The 20,520-nt window shown below is 39.8% G+C and overlaps 1 protein-coding gene and 1 long non-coding RNA gene across 12 annotated transcripts in view; one reads left to right on the top strand and one right to left on the bottom strand.

The window, feature by feature from the left end:
• The window catches only part of LOC130535553 (cytoplasmic dynein 2 heavy chain 1), an 81,293-nt gene that overhangs the window by 483 nt on the left and 60,290 nt on the right, over positions 1–20,520 (top strand). For 5 of the 11 annotated variants that reach the window (XM_057050658.1, XM_057050660.1, XM_057050653.1 and 2 more), the window contains exons 2-49: positions 202–440; positions 756–929; positions 1,053–1,191; positions 1,333–1,451; positions 1,618–1,762; positions 1,956–2,101; positions 2,187–2,273; positions 2,416–2,547; positions 2,773–2,886; positions 2,962–3,073; positions 3,261–3,385; positions 3,471–3,646; positions 3,823–4,018; positions 4,095–4,190; positions 4,833–4,994; positions 5,113–5,211; positions 5,280–5,419; positions 5,559–5,787; positions 6,023–6,150; positions 6,358–6,473; positions 7,200–7,327; positions 7,503–7,652; positions 7,777–7,982; positions 8,123–8,278; positions 8,523–8,637; positions 8,787–8,957; positions 9,686–9,844; positions 10,610–10,678; positions 11,388–11,542; positions 11,685–11,817; positions 11,899–12,016; positions 12,107–12,219; positions 12,388–12,501; positions 12,915–13,065; positions 14,047–14,252; positions 14,588–14,770; positions 14,978–15,160; positions 15,378–15,601; positions 15,795–15,910; positions 17,200–17,399; positions 17,560–17,691; positions 17,869–18,001; positions 18,150–18,357; positions 18,428–18,557; positions 18,732–18,887; positions 19,078–19,337; positions 19,939–20,185; positions 20,362–20,513. In XM_057050658.1, coding sequence (XP_056906638.1) covers positions 258–440; positions 756–929; positions 1,053–1,191; positions 1,333–1,451; positions 1,618–1,762; positions 1,956–2,101; positions 2,187–2,273; positions 2,416–2,547; positions 2,773–2,886; positions 2,962–3,073; positions 3,261–3,385; positions 3,471–3,646; positions 3,823–4,018; positions 4,095–4,190; positions 4,833–4,994; positions 5,113–5,211; positions 5,280–5,419; positions 5,559–5,787; positions 6,023–6,150; positions 6,358–6,473; positions 7,200–7,327; positions 7,503–7,652; positions 7,777–7,982; positions 8,123–8,278; positions 8,523–8,637; positions 8,787–8,957; positions 9,686–9,844; positions 10,610–10,678; positions 11,388–11,542; positions 11,685–11,817; positions 11,899–12,016; positions 12,107–12,219; positions 12,388–12,501; positions 12,915–13,065; positions 14,047–14,252; positions 14,588–14,770; positions 14,978–15,160; positions 15,378–15,601; positions 15,795–15,910; positions 17,200–17,399; positions 17,560–17,691; positions 17,869–18,001; positions 18,150–18,357; positions 18,428–18,557; positions 18,732–18,887; positions 19,078–19,337; positions 19,939–20,185; positions 20,362–20,513 — 7,286 coding nt within the window. In that variant the 5' untranslated portion in view covers positions 202–257. Of the gene's footprint in view, positions 1–201; positions 441–755; positions 930–1,052; positions 1,192–1,332; positions 1,452–1,617; positions 1,763–1,955; positions 2,102–2,186; positions 2,274–2,415; positions 2,548–2,772; positions 2,887–2,961; positions 3,074–3,260; positions 3,386–3,470; positions 3,647–3,822; positions 4,019–4,094; positions 4,191–4,280; positions 4,750–4,832; positions 4,995–5,112; positions 5,212–5,279; positions 5,420–5,558; positions 5,788–6,022; positions 6,151–6,357; positions 6,474–7,199; positions 7,328–7,502; positions 7,653–7,776; positions 7,983–8,122; positions 8,279–8,522; positions 8,638–8,786; positions 8,958–9,685; positions 9,845–10,609; positions 10,679–11,387; positions 11,543–11,684; positions 11,818–11,898; positions 12,017–12,106; positions 12,220–12,387; positions 12,502–12,914; positions 13,066–14,046; positions 14,253–14,587; positions 14,771–14,977; positions 15,161–15,377; positions 15,602–15,794; positions 15,911–17,199; positions 17,400–17,559; positions 17,692–17,868; positions 18,002–18,149; positions 18,358–18,427; positions 18,558–18,731; positions 18,888–19,077; positions 19,338–19,938; positions 20,186–20,361; positions 20,514–20,520 lie in introns of those variants that run through there. The other 6 variants (XM_057050662.1, XM_057050656.1, XM_057050663.1 and 3 more) reach the window with 6 other exon arrangements.
• LOC130535573 (uncharacterized) lies at positions 10,605–11,380 on the bottom strand. The gene is made up of 2 exons (XR_008953166.1): positions 11,095–11,380; positions 10,605–11,061 (listed from the first exon to the last, which is right to left on the bottom strand). It is a non-coding gene; the product is annotated as an uncharacterized LOC130535573 (long non-coding RNA).

The raw sequence follows: 20,520 nt of genomic DNA, 5'->3' as shown, positions 1-20,520 counted from the left end.
CAAAAAAGGCAAAGCTAATGAACTAATACTTTATTCTGTGACCTTAACTGCGATTTAATTCTTCCTGCATTTGGCACATTTCCTTGAGATACGATAAATACTTATCGCTCGTTGATTCTGCTCATGCAAAGAATCTTTTAAAAGCTTTAGAAATATCTGGAGAAATACAAGTCAAGCTAACTTTTTAAAATGTCATTTCAGTTCGTCAGAAGTCTTTCTGCCGTGCCATTTCTAAGGTTAAATTTCTACACTTGAAGATGACGCACAGCTGGGATGATCCTCGCAAGAAGTTCCTCCTGGACACAGCTGGGAACCTCTACGGTTTGAGACCTGCTGCTTCCCTGACCGACAGCCCTGAGCTCAATAACTTTCTCGATGACGCAAATGAATTTCTGCTGTCTGTAAGCACAAATGACAATGACCTTCACTTTTCAAACAAGGTGATGCAAATGTCTGAATGTTGAAAAATGTGTGTGTTGTGGGCTTTAAACATTTTTACAATTTATTTTGACAATTTTGATATCAAATAAAGAACCACATAATATGTACTGATTCAGATTCAACCTCACTCTAAAGCTGTGTTGATACTGTAGACTATTTCAGTGTATCTATTTTAAAACAACATTACTGTTAAAAATATAATGAATATAATGTAAGTAGATCATTGTTTTTTAATGTGGCCTTAGAATGGCCCGGTCTTATAATAATGCAGGACTTTTATGTATCACACTTTTAATCATCCTTTTCTTTGACAGATTGATACATTGGGGCAGAGCAGTGAAAAGGTTTTGGTCTTCTTTAAGATGCATCCCACAGTAATCACAGAAGACAACCTTCATCAGAGCATACTTGTGTCTTCCATGTTGGACTCTCCCATTAACAGCCTGTACCAGGCTGTAAGACAGGTCTTTGCACCACTACTGCTAAAGGTAATGCTTATCTTTGTTATCTCTAAATCACTCATTTTATGAGAATCTTAGAATTAAAAAGGGGAACTTTCAATAAGACATTTTGTCTAAAGGTTTGTAAAATGTGCCTGTCTGTCATTCAAGCATGAGCGGTGGCATTCTGAATTTGACCCCAAGATGGCAAGCCTGTTGAGTGAGCTGGAACTGGGTTTAGGCTCACTTGTCCGGCAATCTGGAGCACCAGCCTCGAGAAAGAATTGCTCCATGGAGGAAAACGTCCTTGGTAGATCTTTTTGATTGCTTTTCTGAGGCTACACTATACGTGTGCTATAGTTTAGTAAATAAAAAGCACTTGGATGAATCCTATGAGGCCAGAATTCATCCCAGTGTTCATAAGATATGATTTTTTTTGCACATTTTTCAGGCATCCTGGCTCCCATAGACGAGTTTCAGTATTGGGCTGATGTTTCTGAGTCGGCAGAGAAGAATAATGTTAAAGAACGGGCTGCACATTTTACAGAGCTATTTAAACCAATACAAAAGGTGAGCATGCGTCCAACTGGTAAAATAAAAATAAGTCTTGCTTTTAACAATAGTTCATAGTGCGCTGTTTACGTATTTGCTTTACGTATTTAACAATTTTAACCCCACACTTTAATCCTGAGTGCCACAGTGACATAGAATCTTTATCTTTTTGTGGTTGTGTCAGGAGTTTGCTGAGCTGGACTCCATGTCTATGTCTGATGTCATGGATCTTGTGGAGCAGTGCAGACACGTTTTGGACGATGTGTGGAGGCAGACAGATTTTCAACCTTATCCACAAACACGCATGATTCGTCTCATGGATGTTATTGGTGGGGCTCTGATACATTCACCCATAGCAGAATAGCAACATGTGGCTGCTGGAGTCATCACTTTATATAGAACAACTGCTCTTCTTTCAGAAATGAATTCTGTTGTAGTTTCCTTGGGACTTGTTAAGCTTGTAAGTTGTGAATTATTTTGTGGAACTAATGTTTTTATTGTGCTTGTGTGTGCATGTGTTAGGTGGAGCTCTTGAAAGATATGTACAGAGGAAGCTGAGTGGTGAAAAGCTATTTCAGGAGCCTTTTGCATGTGTGAGCGAAAGCCTAAGAAGTGCTATTAATATTTGTGAACAGTGGGTGGTTGACTGCGAGCATCTGACTGGACAGGTATTTCAGAAAAGTAGAGTTTGTGTTGACCGTGAAAACAAGGTTGACCATGATTGTGGTCAACTGTGCTGAACTGCATTCTCAGGTCTGGAGGGGATACACGCCATACCCCTGGAAGGAAAACAAACATTGCCCACAAATGCTTAATTCTTTTGTGAAAAGATTAGATGAGGTAAGAGGTTCTAATGAATGTTCAAGTGTGACACTTTCTTTCAAGCTGACATGAATAGTTCCATATGTTCTTTATGAAAATATAACTGTGATGAACTCCTAAATGAACAGAAATGTACAGATGTGCGTTTCCTGTTTGTCAGGTGGCAACAGTGCGTGTGGTTCATGAGAAACTATTACTTCTATCAGGAGGGAAACAGAAGGCATTGTCTTCAAACCGTGTTTATGAACCTTTCTCTGGAATCAATCCTTTGCATTACAACCCTTATACAGAGGTTAGTCCAGCTATCTTCTAACTGAATGTGTGCAACCATAGGAACTTGATCCGCACATTGGTCTGGTGCTACTTTCTCCAGATCACTAATCCAACCTTTAGTCAATCTCAAAACAAGTAGCTTTTAAACAGGTGAATGCAGATGAATACATATGCAATTCAGCTGCATCTAGTATTATGTGCAATACATTGTTGTTTTTGTGTTCATTATTGTGTGGTTTTGTAGCCTCTTTGGAAAGCAGCAGTGGCTCAGTTTGAGCGGCTAATTAAACCGTCGGAGCAGGAGGCCGCCAGCAGACTAAAGAGCTACATTGCTGATGTACAGGACAGTCCACAACAGGTAGAAGAGATACTCTTTCACGTCAGATCATGCGGTGTGTGTGGGTGGGTGTCAATGGTGTGTTTTGTTTTCTAGCTGTTGCAGGTCTTTCAAAAGCAGAAAGAGTTGATTAAACGTCCCACCATCAGCCAAGAACTGCAGTCAGAGAGAGAAACACTCCTGGCCAGACTACACGAATACAACAAAGGTTCAAAACAAATTCTTTTTCAAAAACATAATTACTATGATCATGCATGATACAAATTGCTTTAATGTTTACATCCATGTAAATATGCCAGCCAGTGTTGTGCATTGACTGTGCATCAAATAAACATTAAAGATACATTGTAAAATTACTGGTTAATACAAATATAAAGCTCTTTATTCTTTGTTAGACATAAAGACGCACTTTGAGAGTCGCTGCCATGGATTGCCGGGAGAAAAGTCTGGGCCATTTATTGGCAGGAACCTGCCTGAAGTGGTCAATAAAATTGTCTGGGTCAGACAGCTCATACACAAAGTGAGTGTCTGTCTGTGTCTACATTATTTACATTACTGTAACAAAATCAGATTTTTTTCATACTGTCTTTGAATTCTTCTTTTAGGTTGAAGACTCCATCCGCATCGCTGAAGCACTGCTGACAGACCTTTCTGGGTTCAAAGGTTTTCTGTGTTTCTCTGATGAGCTGCTGGACGTTCTGAAGGCATATGAACAAGAGGAGTTTGCAGAATGGTCACGAGAGATACTGTCTGGACTAGCAGATCCAAATTCAGGGATCAGGTTTGAAAGAGAGCTCTCTGCTGTAATCTCAAGTGACTTATATTCGTTACATAACAGAACAGATAAAGCAACAGTGAATGTGTTTCTTCACCCACAACTCTTTATTCTGTCACTCTTTAGATTGAGTGATAGTCTGAATTGAACACACAGCCTTTCTTGTTTCTTCATCTTAACAGTCTTCAGGCAAGTCATTGTGTGATGGACCTAGACCATGGTGATGGGAGGCTCAAGATCCATTATTCAGACAGGCTCGGCAGTTTAGTCAGGGAGGTGAGACAGCTCACAGCCTTGGGTTTTACAGTTCCAGCTGCGATACAACAGGCTGCTAACACTGCAGAGAAATTTTACAGACAAGCCATGGTTCTGAAGCAGGTGAGAGTCTATCAGGATATTTCATTCATGCATTGATTTGTTTATTCAATCATTTGTCATGCATGCATGCATGCAGGTGGCCCATTTTTACAGTACCATTGAGCAGCAGATGATTCCCTCTCAGAGGCCCATGATGCTGGTGCTGGCGCTGGCCTTTGAACAGATCATTAAGGTATCACTCCTCTGCTACCACTTTGTTTCGCTTCTATTTAAGGTTTTTTTTTTTACTGTTATTTTCTTTTCAATGTCCATTCTGAATGGTTAGAATCCGATCTGTACCGTAATTTATAAATTTACAATCTATGTAAGTTTTCTATGGTAACTTTTCTAATGTTATCACTGTTGACGATCAACTTATTGTTCATTCAATAACCTGACATTTGTTTTTGTGACTAATGAACGGATGGTGGTGGTGGTCTATAGAGCAATGAGTTCCTGGTTCAAGCCCCAGTTGTGGGCAAAACTTGGAAAGCTTTAGCAGCCAAGGGGCCCTTTGATCAAGGTTCCGACCTCCCAAATGCTCAGATAGGGCCCTGCAATCAGTGTACCCTGCCTCCGCCCCTATGGAGCTGTGACAGACTCCAGCACCCTCCTGTGACACTGCAAGGAAAATAGGGGTCAAGAAAAAGAGTGAACTATTTTTTATTGGGAATAAAGCTGCTTGTAGTCATAATCAGCATTAAATAAATATTCCAAAAAACACCACCTTTTGATAACAGAACAATTAAATGGTAAGATGATAATTAGTCAGTACAACTTGTTCTTTTCCAACTAAATTATTTGTAATCCACCCTTTTCTGTTGTTATTTGATAGAACCCTCGTTCTTCCTCCAAGGATTCAGATGGTAGACTTCAAATCACTTGGAACAACCCCAGAGAATTGGAAAGTTATATTACCCAGCTGCAGGATGCTGCTGAGAAACTCTCCACCGAGAACAGAAAGTTACGCAAGTGGCACTCAGACTTCACGGAAAAGGTTTTATTATGCTCACATATTAGTACTATTTTAAATGTGGAGGAAATAGGGGAAATACATATCTAATGTAAGCTGAGTGATTAGTGGGTAATCGGTAGCTCTTCTGATTGGTTTTCAGGTGTTGACACTGATGAATGTGGACCTACTGAAACATCAGCAACGTTGGAAAGATGGTCTTAATGGTCTTCGTATTGGCTTTGCCACTCTGCAAGCTCAGGTATATTTATTTATACAGTTATCTTTCTTTGATAGCTTATGTGGAGTATAAATATGTCTTGCATGTAGGGTTTCAGGTCTGATGACATGCAGGCATGGCGCCAACATTGGAACCATCAGCTATATAAGGCTCTTGAACACCAGTACCAGAAAGGGTTAGAAGCTCTGAACAAGAACTTGCCTGAAATCCAAATAGACCTCACTTTCAAGTCAGTGAAGGGGCTATAGCACTCCTATCTATCTCTTTCATTATTTACAAAAGGCCACAGTCTCTCTTTAGACCTTGGCTTCTTCATCGCCTCTTATAAGAATCTCAATATCAACCACAGTTTCTCTCCTTGTAAATAGGCAAGGCCTTTTGCAGTTTCGCCCTCCATTTGAAGAGGTGCGAGCTCGCTATTTCAGAGAGATGAAGCGGTTCATCTCAATTCCAAATCAGTTTAAAGGGGTCAGTGCTTACAGAGAGGATTTGATCTTCAACCTAATAGTTGATAGAAATGCATCTGGATTCATCTCCATCTTCAACAAAGCTGAAGACCTTTTTAGCCACCTGAAGGCTATACAGCACAAATTCCAGGTATGATAATGTCTTTATGGCCATTTTGATGATCTTGATTTAATGTCTGAATGTAACATAGCTAACAGGCTATCGCTAACACTTCCAGTTAAAAAGTACTCAGTTCACCAAGTTCATCTTTAAATGTAATTTCATCAGGCCTCCACTTTATTTGTTTTTTATTGAATTATTTCCCTCCAGCGAAAACTTGACTTTATCCAGCCTCTTAAGGTTTACGGTTATGAATGTGTTGCAGGAGTGGTTGGTATTGGGCCTGGTTGATCTAGAGAAGTTAGTGGAGAGGCATATGTGCTCCGTCGAAGACTGGGAAAGAAACTTCAAGGCTTTGAAAGTCAGAGGAAAGGAGTCTGAATCTCTGCCCAGGTACATATGATCCATAAAGAAACACAACAAAACCACACTTCACCCGTCCGTCCATCCATCCATCCATCCATCCATCCATCCATCCATCCATCCATCCATCCATCCATCCATCCATCCATCCATCCATCCATCCATCCATCCATCCATCCATCCATCCATCCATCCATCCATCCATTCATAAAGCCATGTTCTTTCCTCCCACCTTAGCCAGGAGAAAGTTGACTGTATTACAGTCAACTGTGAGCCTGTCAAAAATGTCATCGATGACTTAATCCAGAGACTGTTTGACATCCTGCTCGTATCGCTGCGGAAGTCCATTCAAGGTAAAGATGGAATGCTGATTGTGTAATTTTTTAATCCCTCTTTTTGTGCATATGACAATTATACAGAGTAAGAAAGGAAAGTGTGGTATTGACATAAGTGTTCAGATTCTTTTAGGCAACCCATGATTTAAGCACCTTTGGCAGCCTCCGATCTTCTGATATGGGGTTTGATGCAACAAACTCACTCACAAACTGGCAGATTCTCCCAAGCTGTGTCAGGTCAGACGGGAACAGTCTGTGGATGACCATTTTCAGGCCGCTCCCGAGATGTTTGATGAGCCTTAAAGCAGGTCTCCTGGTGGGCCATTTAGGGAGCTCAGAAAGTTGTCCTGAAGTCACTCCTGTATTTGTTGGTTATGTGATTTGGGCCATGGTTTTGTTGGACAGCGAGACTTTGGCCAGATCTGAAATCCTGAGGACTTTGGATCAGGTTTTGTTTAGTATCTCTCTGTTCTTTATGCCAATCAGTGGTCCCCCATCCCTGAGCACTCTCTGTCCTAGCTACTGAAAAACAGCCAAAGCATCACCTTGCTTAATTAATGATGACAGATGAAAGCCCCCCAGCTAAAATTCAAGGTTCATTGCAAAGAGTCTTAATACCTATTTCAATGCTCCTCTTTTACCCTATGTAACAAGAGTCTCTGTCCTTCCCTCTCTCTCTGTCTCCCTCCTTCCCTCTCTCTCTCACCTCTTACTTTCTCTTGTTTGTTCACTCATTGCTTGCAGGTCACATCCAAACAATAGAGAGTTTTGTTTCAGAATCACTGGAAATCCTGTCCAGTCGACCCGAGAGCTTGGAGGAGATTGGTGAAGCTAATACTAAATACAACCAGATCATAGCTCAAAAAAATGAAGTAAGATAAAACCACTCCAAAATATGGTAGGGTATGAAAATAAATGGAGATCTTTTCAGAATAGCCTGCATGGGTTCACAGATCTTTGGACAATTGCGTTATATTTAATGTGATGTGTTATTTTGTTTTAAGCTATTAATTCACACTCAAATGGTCCATGTTGTTTTGTGAAAAGATACTGCCTCATTTTCAACATGGTGAAGAGAAGAATCGCCTGTTACGAGCCGTAGCTGGAGCCGGTGTGGACACACTAAACTCACTAAAGGCCAAGTGGGACAAATTGGAGCTTTTCATGGAGAGCCACCAGCTCATGATCCAAGACCAGGTGTCATAAACACATATTTTCTATGATAATTTCAGTAATAATCCTTCACACACTTTCTGTTTATTGCTTTTAACTCAATAATTTATTGCCTCTGACTATCTTCTTTATTTTGCATCCTGGGCAGATGGTTGTAATGAGGAATAATGCTGCTGGATGTATTGAGGTCTACAGGGCCAATCTTGAGCGGTTTAAGGCCCACTGGGACCAACTTAAGCCTAAAGATGAAATGCTTGTGACTGGTGATCATGCTGCCCTGCTTCAGTGCCTCCAAACCATCAAAGACAAGCAGCAAGAGTTCCAGGAGTTAGAGCTTGTTCGTACTAAACTCCTGTAAGATCTCAAAATGTTTAATTTGTGACTTGTTTACACTTGATTAAGATGTGAATAGTTGGTGTGGTATTGACACAAGCTTCAAATTTGTCTTCATCCTTTTACATCCCAATGCTGACCTGTGCTGTCATCTTGTCTAGTGAGGACTGTGCCTGTTTTAATCTGGACACTCCAGATTTCTCTTTGGCAGAAGAGACAAATAGAGACTTGGATGAGTACAGACAGATGTGGGGTCTGTATGAAGTGTGGCAACAAGGCTTTACAGAAAAAGCCCAGCAAGACTGGATAGTATTCAGGTACAGGGCTTTGACCATTAAAGTCTAAAGAATCTTCTTTTCTTTTTCCTCAGAGCAAACTTCACAAAATATCATATTTTCAGTTTTGTCTGACAGAGCCAAGCATGTCCCTTTCACTTTCCTCTTCGTTTTAAATTTCTTGGAAAGTGGTAATATTTGTAAGACTTGTTATTTTATTTTTTGTATTTATGGACTGGACTTTTGTATTAAGTTGTGTTTTAAATGTTTGTATCTGTGTTCCCAGGAAAAAAACACATGTATTTGAGGAGTTTCTGATTACATGGCAAGAGAGACTTCGGAAGCTGGAACAGCCGACTACCATGTCTGTGAAGCTGCAGGCAGAAGTGGATAAATACAAGGTCCAGACACACAGATTTTCATTTTCTTTTACTTTGACACACAACTGCTTTCAATCAAAAATGTGGATAGTTCAGTTAGTTTTATATCCTATAAAGGTTGGATAAATGAAATGCTGTAATTGCATTTTGACATGGTGCCTTTTTTCTAGTGTATGTTGCCTGTACTGAAGTATGTACAAGGAGAGCACCTCTCCCAAGAGCACTGGTTGAACATGTTTCGTTTGCTTGGCCTTCCAAGAGGAACAACTTTAGAGAAACTCACCTTTGGTGATCTCCTCAGTGTGGCAAGTACTATTGGAGAAAAAGCTTTGGAACTCAAGGTATGTGTCTATGTGGGCAGATTGTGACTATATACATTTTTTCAAATCTGTTTTTTAAAGCAGCAAAAGACTTCCTCTGTTGCCTCACTCCATAGTTTAAAGACACAAGTTATGATCATTGCCTGGTATTATTCCACACCTCTTTCCACCTGGGAAGAAGTTGGAAGTGTAGCCTGGATTGGCTCAGTTGATGCTGGGATAGTTCAGGATAAATTGTCATCTTCCAGTGGTAGCAGCACCCAAGATTGAGTTTAAAAGCCCGCGTTTTCATCTGCACACTTGAATAATAGAAATGCAAGGTTGAAGAAATCTAAGAAGTTTTGTTTGAACAAAATGCAAATATTTTCATAGATTTGACCAAATGAGACATCATTGACCTTTTGGACTGACCGAACTTGCAGGTTTCTTGCTTGATGTTGATATGTTGGAATCCAGCCAAGCACAATCTATATATTTTCATCTTTAAAATATAAATGAGTTCTTGTGTTTTACAGTTTTCTTTCCATTTTTTCCACATACCGGTAGTTTAAAATGGTGCAATGATATAGTTCAGCCAGTAAGCCCAGTTAATGATGTGTTTTACCATTGTTAATTATTACAAAAGTTCCTGCCTACCTAAAGGTAACCAGGTTTATACTATGCTGTAACATAGCATTTTATATATTATAAAGTGCTGACTGAAACCAAACTATTTCATTATTCATCATTGTACATGTGCTTGCTTTTAGGATTTGAACACTCGTGCTCAGGAGGAAGTGACAATCAGAGAGGCCCTGAGAGAATTGGAACTGTGGGGAGCTGCAGCGACCTTCAACCTGACTGAGTACACAGACAGCAACAAGTGCAGACTCCTGCTCATCAAGGACTGGAGAGACATAGTTAACCAGGTAGACAAAGAGAGGCTGTTATAAACTGTCTCATCTGTACTAGATCCTTTCACCTTAAATATTACTGGCACAGTGTCGTCACTCACTCAAACATACTCCTCCTATCTGATGTCAATAATCTCGATACTCTTAAGTATGTTCTCCAGCAGAGAAGGTCCTCAGATCAGATTTATCTGATTACCGGTACTCCCAGTTATCTGATGTTGACAGTCATGTAAGTGGGCCCACTGACGTGCTTAGTTCGGACAAAGTCCTGTAAGCCTTGTAGACTGAATCAGCATCAAAGGAAATAAAAGTTTGAAAAGACAAAAGAGTTATAGAATAACCATGTGGGTGAAGCCCCAAAAGCCTAACCTGTCATATGTGAACGGTTCTTATTATAACCTGGGTGCACAGGTGAGGGGCAAATCTCTGCAGTTACACCTAGAAATGGGCTCTTAGTGCTATGACAAGCCATAGCTGACCACAAAAGAACTGTATTACACAGCTTAGATGGCCATTGTGGAGGGATTGAAATCAGAGACAAATAATTCTCCTTGATGACGGCATCTTATGGCCAAGGCAAAAGTTCACCAATGAGCAGGCTTATTATAGATCCAGCCCCCTACGTACTACCAGGCAGGCATGACTGGAAACAGCAAGGGTGAGCATAGTAAATTAAGTAAATTATAGCAAAGTTAAGTGAGCAGCCACCCATATATCGAGGCATGCCCCATGTTCTCTCTGAGGTTTGTATTTCAGAGCTAATTGTCTTTACTCATTTAGGTGGGAGATAATCGATGTCTGCTGCAATCTCTCAAAGATTCTCCCTACTACCACACCTTCAGAGACAAGGTCAGGCCAAATGCTTGGTTCTCTACGTGAACACTGTATCAAAAAAGTGACATTGTTTCGAAATGTAAATCAAACTGAATATTGTATTTGCTAAACCCATGCATGTATTCACACACATCCAAAAATATATGTTTATGTATACTGTAGTTGATATGCCAAATTACAGTTATTCACTTGCATTCCAAAACTGTTTTTTTTTTTTTTTAGTTCTTTCAGTTATACTTGATTGATTTTTGACCTCTTGGAGAATTTCAGTCTACAGCAGGGAACTCACTGAGAAAGAAAGAGTCGAGATTAACTGTTGGAAGTGATTCACAGGCCAGACTTAACAGATTTAAAAATATCTCAAGTTCACGGAATCATCAAAACGTTGAGAGACTGAGCTTAGCATGTCAGGGGAAAAGCTTAAAAGCAACACTGAATGCTCATCACCAATGGAAAACTGGAAACTTGGTGCAAGCCAAGTCTCTAGAATAGACAAAGAAAATCCTACTTTACTTCCTGAAACTCCACTATTGAAAAGTATGAAAGTGGACTCATGGGTCTGTATTTTAAATACTTCTTTGAGGAAAAGTAAGAACTCTCCATCAGTATTTACTTACAAAATGGATTGTGTCGTCTTCTTTTGGTATCAGTCATTCTTGAGCTTTATTGATTTCTTGCAGTTTGCTTTTAAAAAGGTCAATAAAGCAACACCGTCTTCACACAGGTCAGACTGTGGGAGGTTCGTCTGTCAGACTTAGATGAGTACCTGCTGAATCTGAATTCCATCCAGAGACGTTGGGTTTATCTTGAACCCATTTTTGGACGAGGGGCTTTACCTCGGGAGGAGGCCCGCTTCAAACGGGTGGATGAAGATTTTAGGTGCTGTGTTGATTTCCATTTTCCATCGCACCCAAAGCTTTTCTTCATTGTTTCTATACGTCACATCTTTTCTATATTAATTGTCTTCCATATCTGTTTTACTAGGGCGGTATTTTATAAAGGATATTTTTGTGTGTCTTAGGTCCATTATATCAGATATTCAGAGAGACAACAGAGTCCTCTCTCTTAGTACCAGGGCTGGCATCAGAATTGCACTGGTCAATATACTGGACCAACTGCAGCGCTGCCAAAAGTGTCTCAATGAGTTCCTGGAGGTATACACGTGTATTTGTGCTGGCATTAGAGATATACTGTATATCTGATGTAAACATCGCATCTTTGTGCATGTGCTGCAGGAGAAGCGCTCTGCCTTCCCACGATTCTATTTCATAGGAGATGATGACCTGTTAGAGATTCTTGGTCAGGCAACAAACCCACATGTCATCCAGTTGCACCTCAAGAAGCTTTTTGGAGGTCTGTTTTACATTTGCATGATCCTCTGTTTTTTGGATAAGACAGATTCCTTTTGACAGTGAAGATAATCTGTGTTTGTTATCTGTGCAGGCATCCACAGTGTTGTGTTTGATGAGCAGTGTCAACACATTCTAGCAATGTGTTCTTTGGAGGGAGAGATTGTCCCACTCAAGCAGTCAGTACAGATCTCCAGCCTTGTGGAGGTAAAGCTCCTCTTTTTCAGGAATTAGCTTTATACAGAATCTTTCTCGGCAGTTCATTTTAGACACTTGGACATTTTTCCATGGTTTTAAACCTGGCATTGTGTAGTAAAAATCATCTGTGCGCATTTAATTCCCCATTCCCCTTTAACGTGTTGTCTTCTTTCCTAGGAATGGCTGAGTCAGTTGTCAGCACAAATGAAGGACACTCTGAAACAACTGTTGTATGAGTGTGTATCAGCAGGGAAAAAAGGGGAAGTTGATCCCTCAAGTTACCCTTTGCAGGTCCACACACAAGTCACACCTCTCTTACACCAGATATGTTATCCGATAATTACAATAATTTTTCTTTGAGATGTTTTCTGATATATTGCTAGAAATTAAATAAAATAGAAATGGACACTTTTTATGTTGCGTAACTTTATTACACTGTATTTCCCTGAAAGGGAAGAGTAGACCAGATAAAATCACTTTTGTTAATATTTTAGCTTATTTAAAATACATTCTAAAATTTGCGGTTACCGTAATCACTGGACCCTGTCAGAGCCAGTTGAAAAGGAAAGAGATTAACTTCTGAAATACCTTTCTTTTCACTGCAGGATGCTGTGAAATCTTACAACCTGCGTCTTTAATAGATTTCATAGTTCATACTATACATCCCACCCCTCGTTGCTGATTGTTGTGATGTTGTGATGCAGATTCTTTGTTTGGCTGAGCAAATCCAGTTTACTGAAGATGTGGAAAGCGCATTAAAGCAACAAAATTTGCTGCAGCTTGAGCTGAACCTCACTGCTAAGTTAGAACATTACACCACGGTGGACACCAGCAGTGTTGATCAGGCCAACAAAGGTGTGTATTCTTGTCAAACATGCAAATCACAGAGTAATTTGGGAGAGTTATATGCATTAACTTGCTTTTTATAGTATCTGATATGTTAGCATTTCATTCACTTCAGACTACATATGTATCCAGTCCAAGTTCATTTTTATAGAGCATTTAAAACAGGTCAAACAAAGTGCTGCACCAAATAAAAACTCAAAGCCAACAAAAATATTATTTCAAATAGAATAAAAATCAATATTTCACAAGGTGTGAATTCCAAGTAGAAGAGATGAGTTCAGGATTTCAATTCCATGTATTCTAAATGTATTCTAAATGTACTTTAGCTATGCTGTTGCTGTGCTCTGGTTGTCAGGTGGGCTCGTAGTGAATCAGCTATTCATTTCTTGCACTTTCTGAATTTTTAAAACTAGATGCTCCTACAAGGGAACTTGATAATCAAGTAAACATAAAGTTACATCTGTACATTCCCTATTTATTACTTTTTAAAGCTCCTTTGGTGTAGATATCTGCATCTGAAAGCAATTTGGTTGTTATCTTACGCTACTATTTTCAAGCTGCTTTAATTACAACTTCGGACGAATCTCCATTATGTCCAGTTACATAGAAAGCTTTAATACTGTGCATTACAACCACATGGTTTTTATGACGTGAATATACACTGAGATACAATCACAATCATGTTTCATTTTTAAGAAAAACACACAATTGCATATTAATTGTCTGTATATAATATAATTGGAATTATAATTTCCACTGGTTCAGAGTGTATTGTTAACTATCTGAGCAAATAAATGTTACATCATCATGGTTCAAAAAAACAAAAATGATACACTGTGCAGTACAATGTTCGCTAATTCATCATTGAGACATTCTCATTAATAAATAAGGAGTTTGTTCACCGCTACCTAAAAAGCATTCATGTCTAACTTGTCTGGGTGTAACCGTCAGCTTCCTACTTATGAGTGAGGGGTATGTCTTTATGCACAGAGTCCACCGTACTGCAGCTAAAGCTGAAGGCCTTGATCCTGGATGTGATTCACAACATTAGTGTGGTAAAGCAGCTAAAACAAGCTGGGGTCACCAGCCCTGATTCCTGGGCCTGGAGGAAGCAGCTTCGCTTCTACATGGATACAGACAGATGCTGTGTCATTCATATGGTGGATGCACATTTCAGCTACACTTATGAATACCAGGTGGGTTTACGTGTACCATACCTTTCTCGAGGAGACTATCAAGGGGGAAAAAAACAAGTACCGTAATAATTAGAAAATGATTTGGTTTCTGTTACCTGACCAAAGCCACACCAATCTGAACCTGATAAAGTGCATTTAAAAGATGCGAGTGACCTTCCCTCTTTCACTTTAAGGCTTTATGGCATGACTTCTTGTTCAGCTGTTTAATTCATTTTTACTCTTCAGTCTTTGTTTACTCCTCTTTTATGAGACAGAGGTGTGCGGGTCCTTTGGCCACCTCCAGTATTTACTCTTCTGCATGTTCATCTTACCTGTTTATCTTATCTGTTTCTCAGGGGAATGCAGCTAAATTGGTGCATACACCACTGACTGATAAATGCTACCTAACTCTGACCCAGGCCATGAAGATGGGTCTTGGGGGGAATCCTTATGGGCCTGCTGGCACAGGCAAAACCGAGTCCGTCAAAGCACTGGGGGCATTGTTTGGACGACAAGTTCTGGTTTTTAATTGTGATGAGGTAAGCTCCTTTTCTAGGACAGATGTCACACCCAGCACACAAAATTAATATTGATTTTTAATCAACCTCAATTTTAGCTACATAACCATAGAAGCTATGCAGCAATTATGAGGGAGATTTTTAATATGTAATTCTGATACAGAATCTTAACGGAGAGCTACAGCAAATGAAAAAAAACGATGCCAAACCTATTGTGCTTTATTGTAGGGTATTGACGTGAAATCCATGGGAAGAATCTTTGTGGGTTTGTTGAAGTGTGGAGCATGGGGTTGCTTTGATGAGTTTAACCGTTTGGAGGAATCGGTTCTATCGGCTGTCTCCATGCAGATTCAGGCCATTCAAGATTCCCTTAAACATCACAAAAAGACTTGTGATTTGCTGGGAAAGGAGGTCAGTAAGATGAGAACCGATGCAGACAAAGATGTTTCATAGTGCTGATGCTAAAAATCAATTTCTGAACTTTATCTCTTGTTTTTATGTAAAGCTCTCAGTTCTTCGATGCAGTAGTTCCGTGTATATTTATGTATAGTTTTGATTTTCTGTTAAATCAGACTCAATTATGTCATGACATAACTGTCATGATGTTTTCTGCTTCTTTATCTTCCAGGTTGAATTGGACCTTAATTCTGGGGTGTTCATCACACTGAACCCAGCAGGTAAAGGCTATGGTGGTCGACAGAAGCTCCCGGACAATCTAAAACAGCTCTTCAGACCAGTGGCCATGAGTAGGCCAGACAATGAGCTCATAGCTGAGGTCATCCTCTATTCAGAAGGCTTCAAAAATGGAGATGTGCTGGGGCACAAACTAGTTGCAATCTTTAACCTTGCCAGGTAGATTTACAGTAATACACCTCACGATTGATGTTTTTCCTGATCTACACTTTGGATGGTTAGTTTCTGATGATTTCATTTTTTGTAAAGTTCCACAAAAGTCTGTTGTAATCTTCACATTCTATCTGGTCCCACACTGACTAGATTGTATCGATGATTAAAAATGCTACCGGTAAGTTCCTTTTGTGCTCAGGGAGCTGTTGACGCCCCAGCAGCACTATGACTGGGGTTTGCGTGCACTGAAAACAGTGCTGAATGCCTGTGGCAAACTCCTACAGCAAGAGAAGCACAGTCGGGAGAAGAACAAAGGTAAGCTCCCCCCTGACTTTTAGATTCCAGTATTGACTCCAATATTTCTGGGCAGACAGTAAAATTTGGTTTATCCTCACTTGTGTGTTCTTCTCAACCTAAGAAAAAGACCTTTACAACTTATATTGCGTCTTTAAACCATTACAGCGTAACAGGATTTATAGAGTAATGGATCAGTTGTAAAAAAATATTGGCAGCTATCTTCATAAAGATGATTACTGAAGCTCAGTCCTTATTCACTCCAACAATCTTGGCAGCTGCCATCAATCTGCAGACGGATTTCAATGATCTATGTGCTCATTCAGGGATGTTTTCCCATTCCCTCTTCAAACACATGGAGTTGGAACCCACTCTCAGTTATTCAGCCTGCAGGACCACGGCTTCAGATGAATGAATTGCCCAACTGTTGCTAGTTTTAGATGTTTGGTCGGAGCTCCTCACTGAGGCAGACTTACAGGTGTTGACAGCCATAATAGTGTGATGAAATGTCAAATTGTAATATACATCTAGGAATTTCAAATCAGTACAACTATATTAAAAATCAATCATCATTAAACCATATTCTAAAGATCTTTCATGGTTTGAGAGATGTTTGTTTATAGCTACACACACTTGTGAAAAGTCCTATACACTCTGCAAGTGGACTTTAAATGTGAGAGTTGAATTGCATCAGGTATATGTCACAGAGGATAATAAAGTCATTTCTTGAATTAAAATCATCCACTTTATCCATAATATTTTTTTCTCCTGGAATGGGACTTTGCTGTCCTATTGTCTCTTAAATGACTCTTCACTATCTCCCCATTTTCACGACTTTGTGTTGTCATCCATTTTATTCCCAGTTGCTCCGATTTGCACAAATGTAGCATTGTGTACTTTTGTGCTATGCAAATGCATCAAACACATTAATTTCCTGTCATCCGTTTAGGTTCTTCTCTAGTCCTCAACTGCTTTCTTCCTGTTACATCATGTTTATTTCGTGCATGAAAGGCTAGCATATGTGACCAAGAAAACAAATGTATTGAACAGCTTTTATGCTTATCTGATTGTAATTGAGGTTTTGCCAATGCAGGCAGTAATAAGCAATAACTAAAGCCTGTTCCACAGTTTTGCGGAGCGTTTTTTCATATTGGATTGTTTGGCTTGCTTTGCCCATAGGTTGTGCAGATTGTTTTGCAGCTGTTTCAATTACTTTTCCATATTTAATTATATTCTTGTTAAAATTTACATTCTATGTGATGTGTTTCTATGATGTGCATGGGGAATAAATGATTGTCGTCTCTATTCAGTTCAGGAGAGAGACCTGGTGGTTCAGGCATTGAGACTAAACACTATGTCCAAGCTGACATTTGCCGATACCTCTCGGTTTGATGCTCTGGTCAAAGATGTGTTCTCGGGAGTTCATTTGACCAATTTGGTGGACCAGAGACTTGTGCATGCACTGGAAGAAGTGTACAAGGAGGCACAGCTTGAGCTTACACCAAGCCAGGTTTGTTTTTATGAAATAATCTGTTCATTAACTAGAGGTATGAATATCGTGTTAGGAAATATTAGTTAGCCATTGTTTAAAATTTAGAGTTGTCCACATCAATGCAGAAAGAAGTGGTTTCTCTGAGTGGAAAACCTTTTTTCTTCCCCATCATTTGTAGCTGAAGAAGGCCTTGGAGCTGCATGAACAGCTGAGGCAGCGCATGGGTGTAGTCATTGTAGGGCCAAGTGGAGCAGGCAAGTCTACACTCTGGAGGATGCTTAGAGCTGCTCTAATCAAGACAGACAGAGTGGTGAGTATGGTACAGCGCTCTCCTTCCACTGCATCTTCTATAATGGAGACAGTTTTATGTAAAAACTACGTATAGTTACATTTGAGTCCAAAAGATTATAGGTACAAATTATTGGGGAAAGAAAAGAGCATTTTGACAGTGTGATGTGAAAATGCCTTGCCTGTTTTTTTTTCCCAGGTCAGGCAATATATAATGAATCCCAAGGCCATGCCAAGACAGCAGCTACTGGGACAGATAGATATGGACACCAGAGAATGGACGGATGGTGTCCTCACAAATAGCGCCAGGAATGTGGTCAGAGAACCACAAGGTCACACCTCTTAATACAGTTTAATATAAGTAAAACAAACAAACCATCTAGCAGTATAATATCATCTTGATATAGATTGGACAATATCATCAAAACACTAATGTGTTGTACAAGTTCCTTAACTTTGAAGTATATAATTCTTTTCTAGAGGTGAGCTCTTGGATCATTTGTGATGGTGACATCGACCCCGAGTGGATTGAGAGCCTGAACTCTGTCCTTGATGATAATCGGCTACTAACGTTGCCTAGTGGAGAACGCATTCAGTTTGGACCCAATGTTAACTTCATTTTTGAGTCACATGACCTTAGCTGTGCCTCACCAGCCACCATATCTCGCATGGGCATGATCTTTGTCAGGTCAGTTAGTTTAGTAGCAAATTCAGTTTTCCTGATCTGATCATATAGTAAAACCCTTCTTTCTTTTCAGTGATCAGGACACTGATGTCAATGCCTTGTTAAATACGTGGGTGAAGGGTCAGCCAGAGCAATACCGAGAAAACCTCAACAATTGGCTTGGAGACTATTTCCAACAAGCCCTTGACTGGATTTTCAAACAGGTACCTATTTTACTTGTCTTTGTCTCAAAAATGGATCTTTATTTGTGTTGAATGTGAAATGTAGAATCTGCTGTATATTGGCAGATGAATGTTTGCACATGATGTTGATTTTTTTTAACATCAAGCAGAAGCACATACATTTAAATAGAGTTCAGCTTTGCCTTGTTTTGTTAGAATGATTTTGTGGTGGAGACCACTGTGGTGGGGACAATATTCAATGGCCTGTCACATCTCAGTGGTGTAACAGAAAGAGGGCAGTTCATCATTGGTCTTCTTAGAGGTCTTGGAGGAAACATCAATTTTAAAACACGGCAGGAGTTTGCCAAAGAGGTAAGATTCCTGTTTGTTTGGTTTAGCCATGCAGTCACTGTGTTCATGTTTTAGTGGTTCATGTTTTATGCCTTAATAAGTCAGTAATCAAATTATATTTAAAGATGTGCACCTGGTGCACTAGTTGACACTACTCGAGGATATTAACAGTGTTTTCAAAAAGTGCTTTTTCTGACTTGTAATTATGTAGTTGTTGAGTTGGGCCAGGGAAAGTCCACCTAATGCCAACAAGCCGCTGGATACCTACTATGACTTTGATTGTGGCCATCTAGCAGCATATACATTCCAGCATCCCAAGGAACAGGTACTGGAACAGCTGGGTCATACAAACACGCTGGCTGTTATTGAGACCCCAGCCATGCAGAGGGCGCTACACGGCTTCTCTCCATGGCTCACTGCTCAGCACCGACAACCCTTCATGATCGTGGGGCCAGAGGGTTGTGGAAAAGGGTAATTATCCTCATTTTGAGACATAAACGGACACACATCAACATCACGTTATTACTCAGTTGCAAGTGCTTCCAAAAATGTCAAAACACAGTATATATCATCTACAACTTATGTAACCTTATGGAAAAGAATTGATTTGAAATTTATACACTTTACATTTTCCTAATTTCAGTACATCATTACAGTACAGGATTCCATACAAACATGCTCAACTAAGTTGTATTTCTAGCCTATCAAAGGTGTTGTGTAGGTGCTCAGGCTCCTGTGCGTGTAGAACTACTGCCTCTGGCTTCATTGTATTTTCGCTCATGTGCGGTTTAAAAACAAGAATAACTTGGCTTTGTCGTTACTGTTCAAGTCTCAATGAGTTTCTTTTCCTTTGCCTCTTCTAATTTCATTTTCAAGGTCTTTATGTCATTGAAACAGTGGGGTTCATTAGCTGATTAATTCCTTATTCATTTTCTCTGTTAAATGCTTTTTCTATGCCTTAATGTTTGTCCTGGTCCAATTGTTTTTTAAGCTGATATGAGATCTATGATATCAAGAAGCAGAAAGAACAAGAAGTATTTTCGGACTGTTTTCTTTCTTGTTTTCTGTTCAGCATGCTCCTCCGCCATGCCCTGTCTCAGCTCCGTTCCACACAAGTTGCTATGATTCACTGCAGTGCCCAGACTTCTTCTCGACATGTCCTGCAGAAGCTCAGCCAAACCTGCTTGCTGCTCAGTTCTAACACAGGTCGAGTCTTCAGACCCAAAGACTGTGAGAACCTGGTTCTCTACCTGAAAGACATAAGCTTGCCCAAACCTGACAAGTGGGGGACATGCAACCTGATTGCATTCCTGCAACAGGTAGTACAAATGCTAATTATACATTGAAAAGAAAAGATGCTGATGAATAGGAACATTAAAGATGAACTAAAATGAGGAGAGATTTCCAGTTCCGTTTTTTTTTTTATCATGGTAAAAGTTTTCTCCTATCTCTTTTCCAAAGATGTCTGTCCTTTTTGTCTCCCTCTTTACTCCAGGTTTTAACATATAATGGATTCTATAATGAAAGTCTAGAATGGGTGAGTCTGGAGAACATTCAGGTGGTGGCCTCCATGTCAACTGGGTGTGCTTTAGGGAGCCATCCACTCACTCCCCGATTTTCATCTATAGTTCGGATCTGCACGATAGAGTACGTT

This window comes from Takifugu flavidus, chromosome 12 (assembly GCF_003711565.1).
Source record: "Takifugu flavidus isolate HTHZ2018 chromosome 12, ASM371156v2, whole genome shotgun sequence".
Taxonomy (NCBI): Eukaryota; Metazoa; Chordata; class Actinopteri; order Tetraodontiformes; family Tetraodontidae; genus Takifugu; species Takifugu flavidus.
The sequence above is the reverse complement of the archived record's forward strand: the minus strand, read 5'-3'. Positions and strand labels throughout refer to the sequence as shown.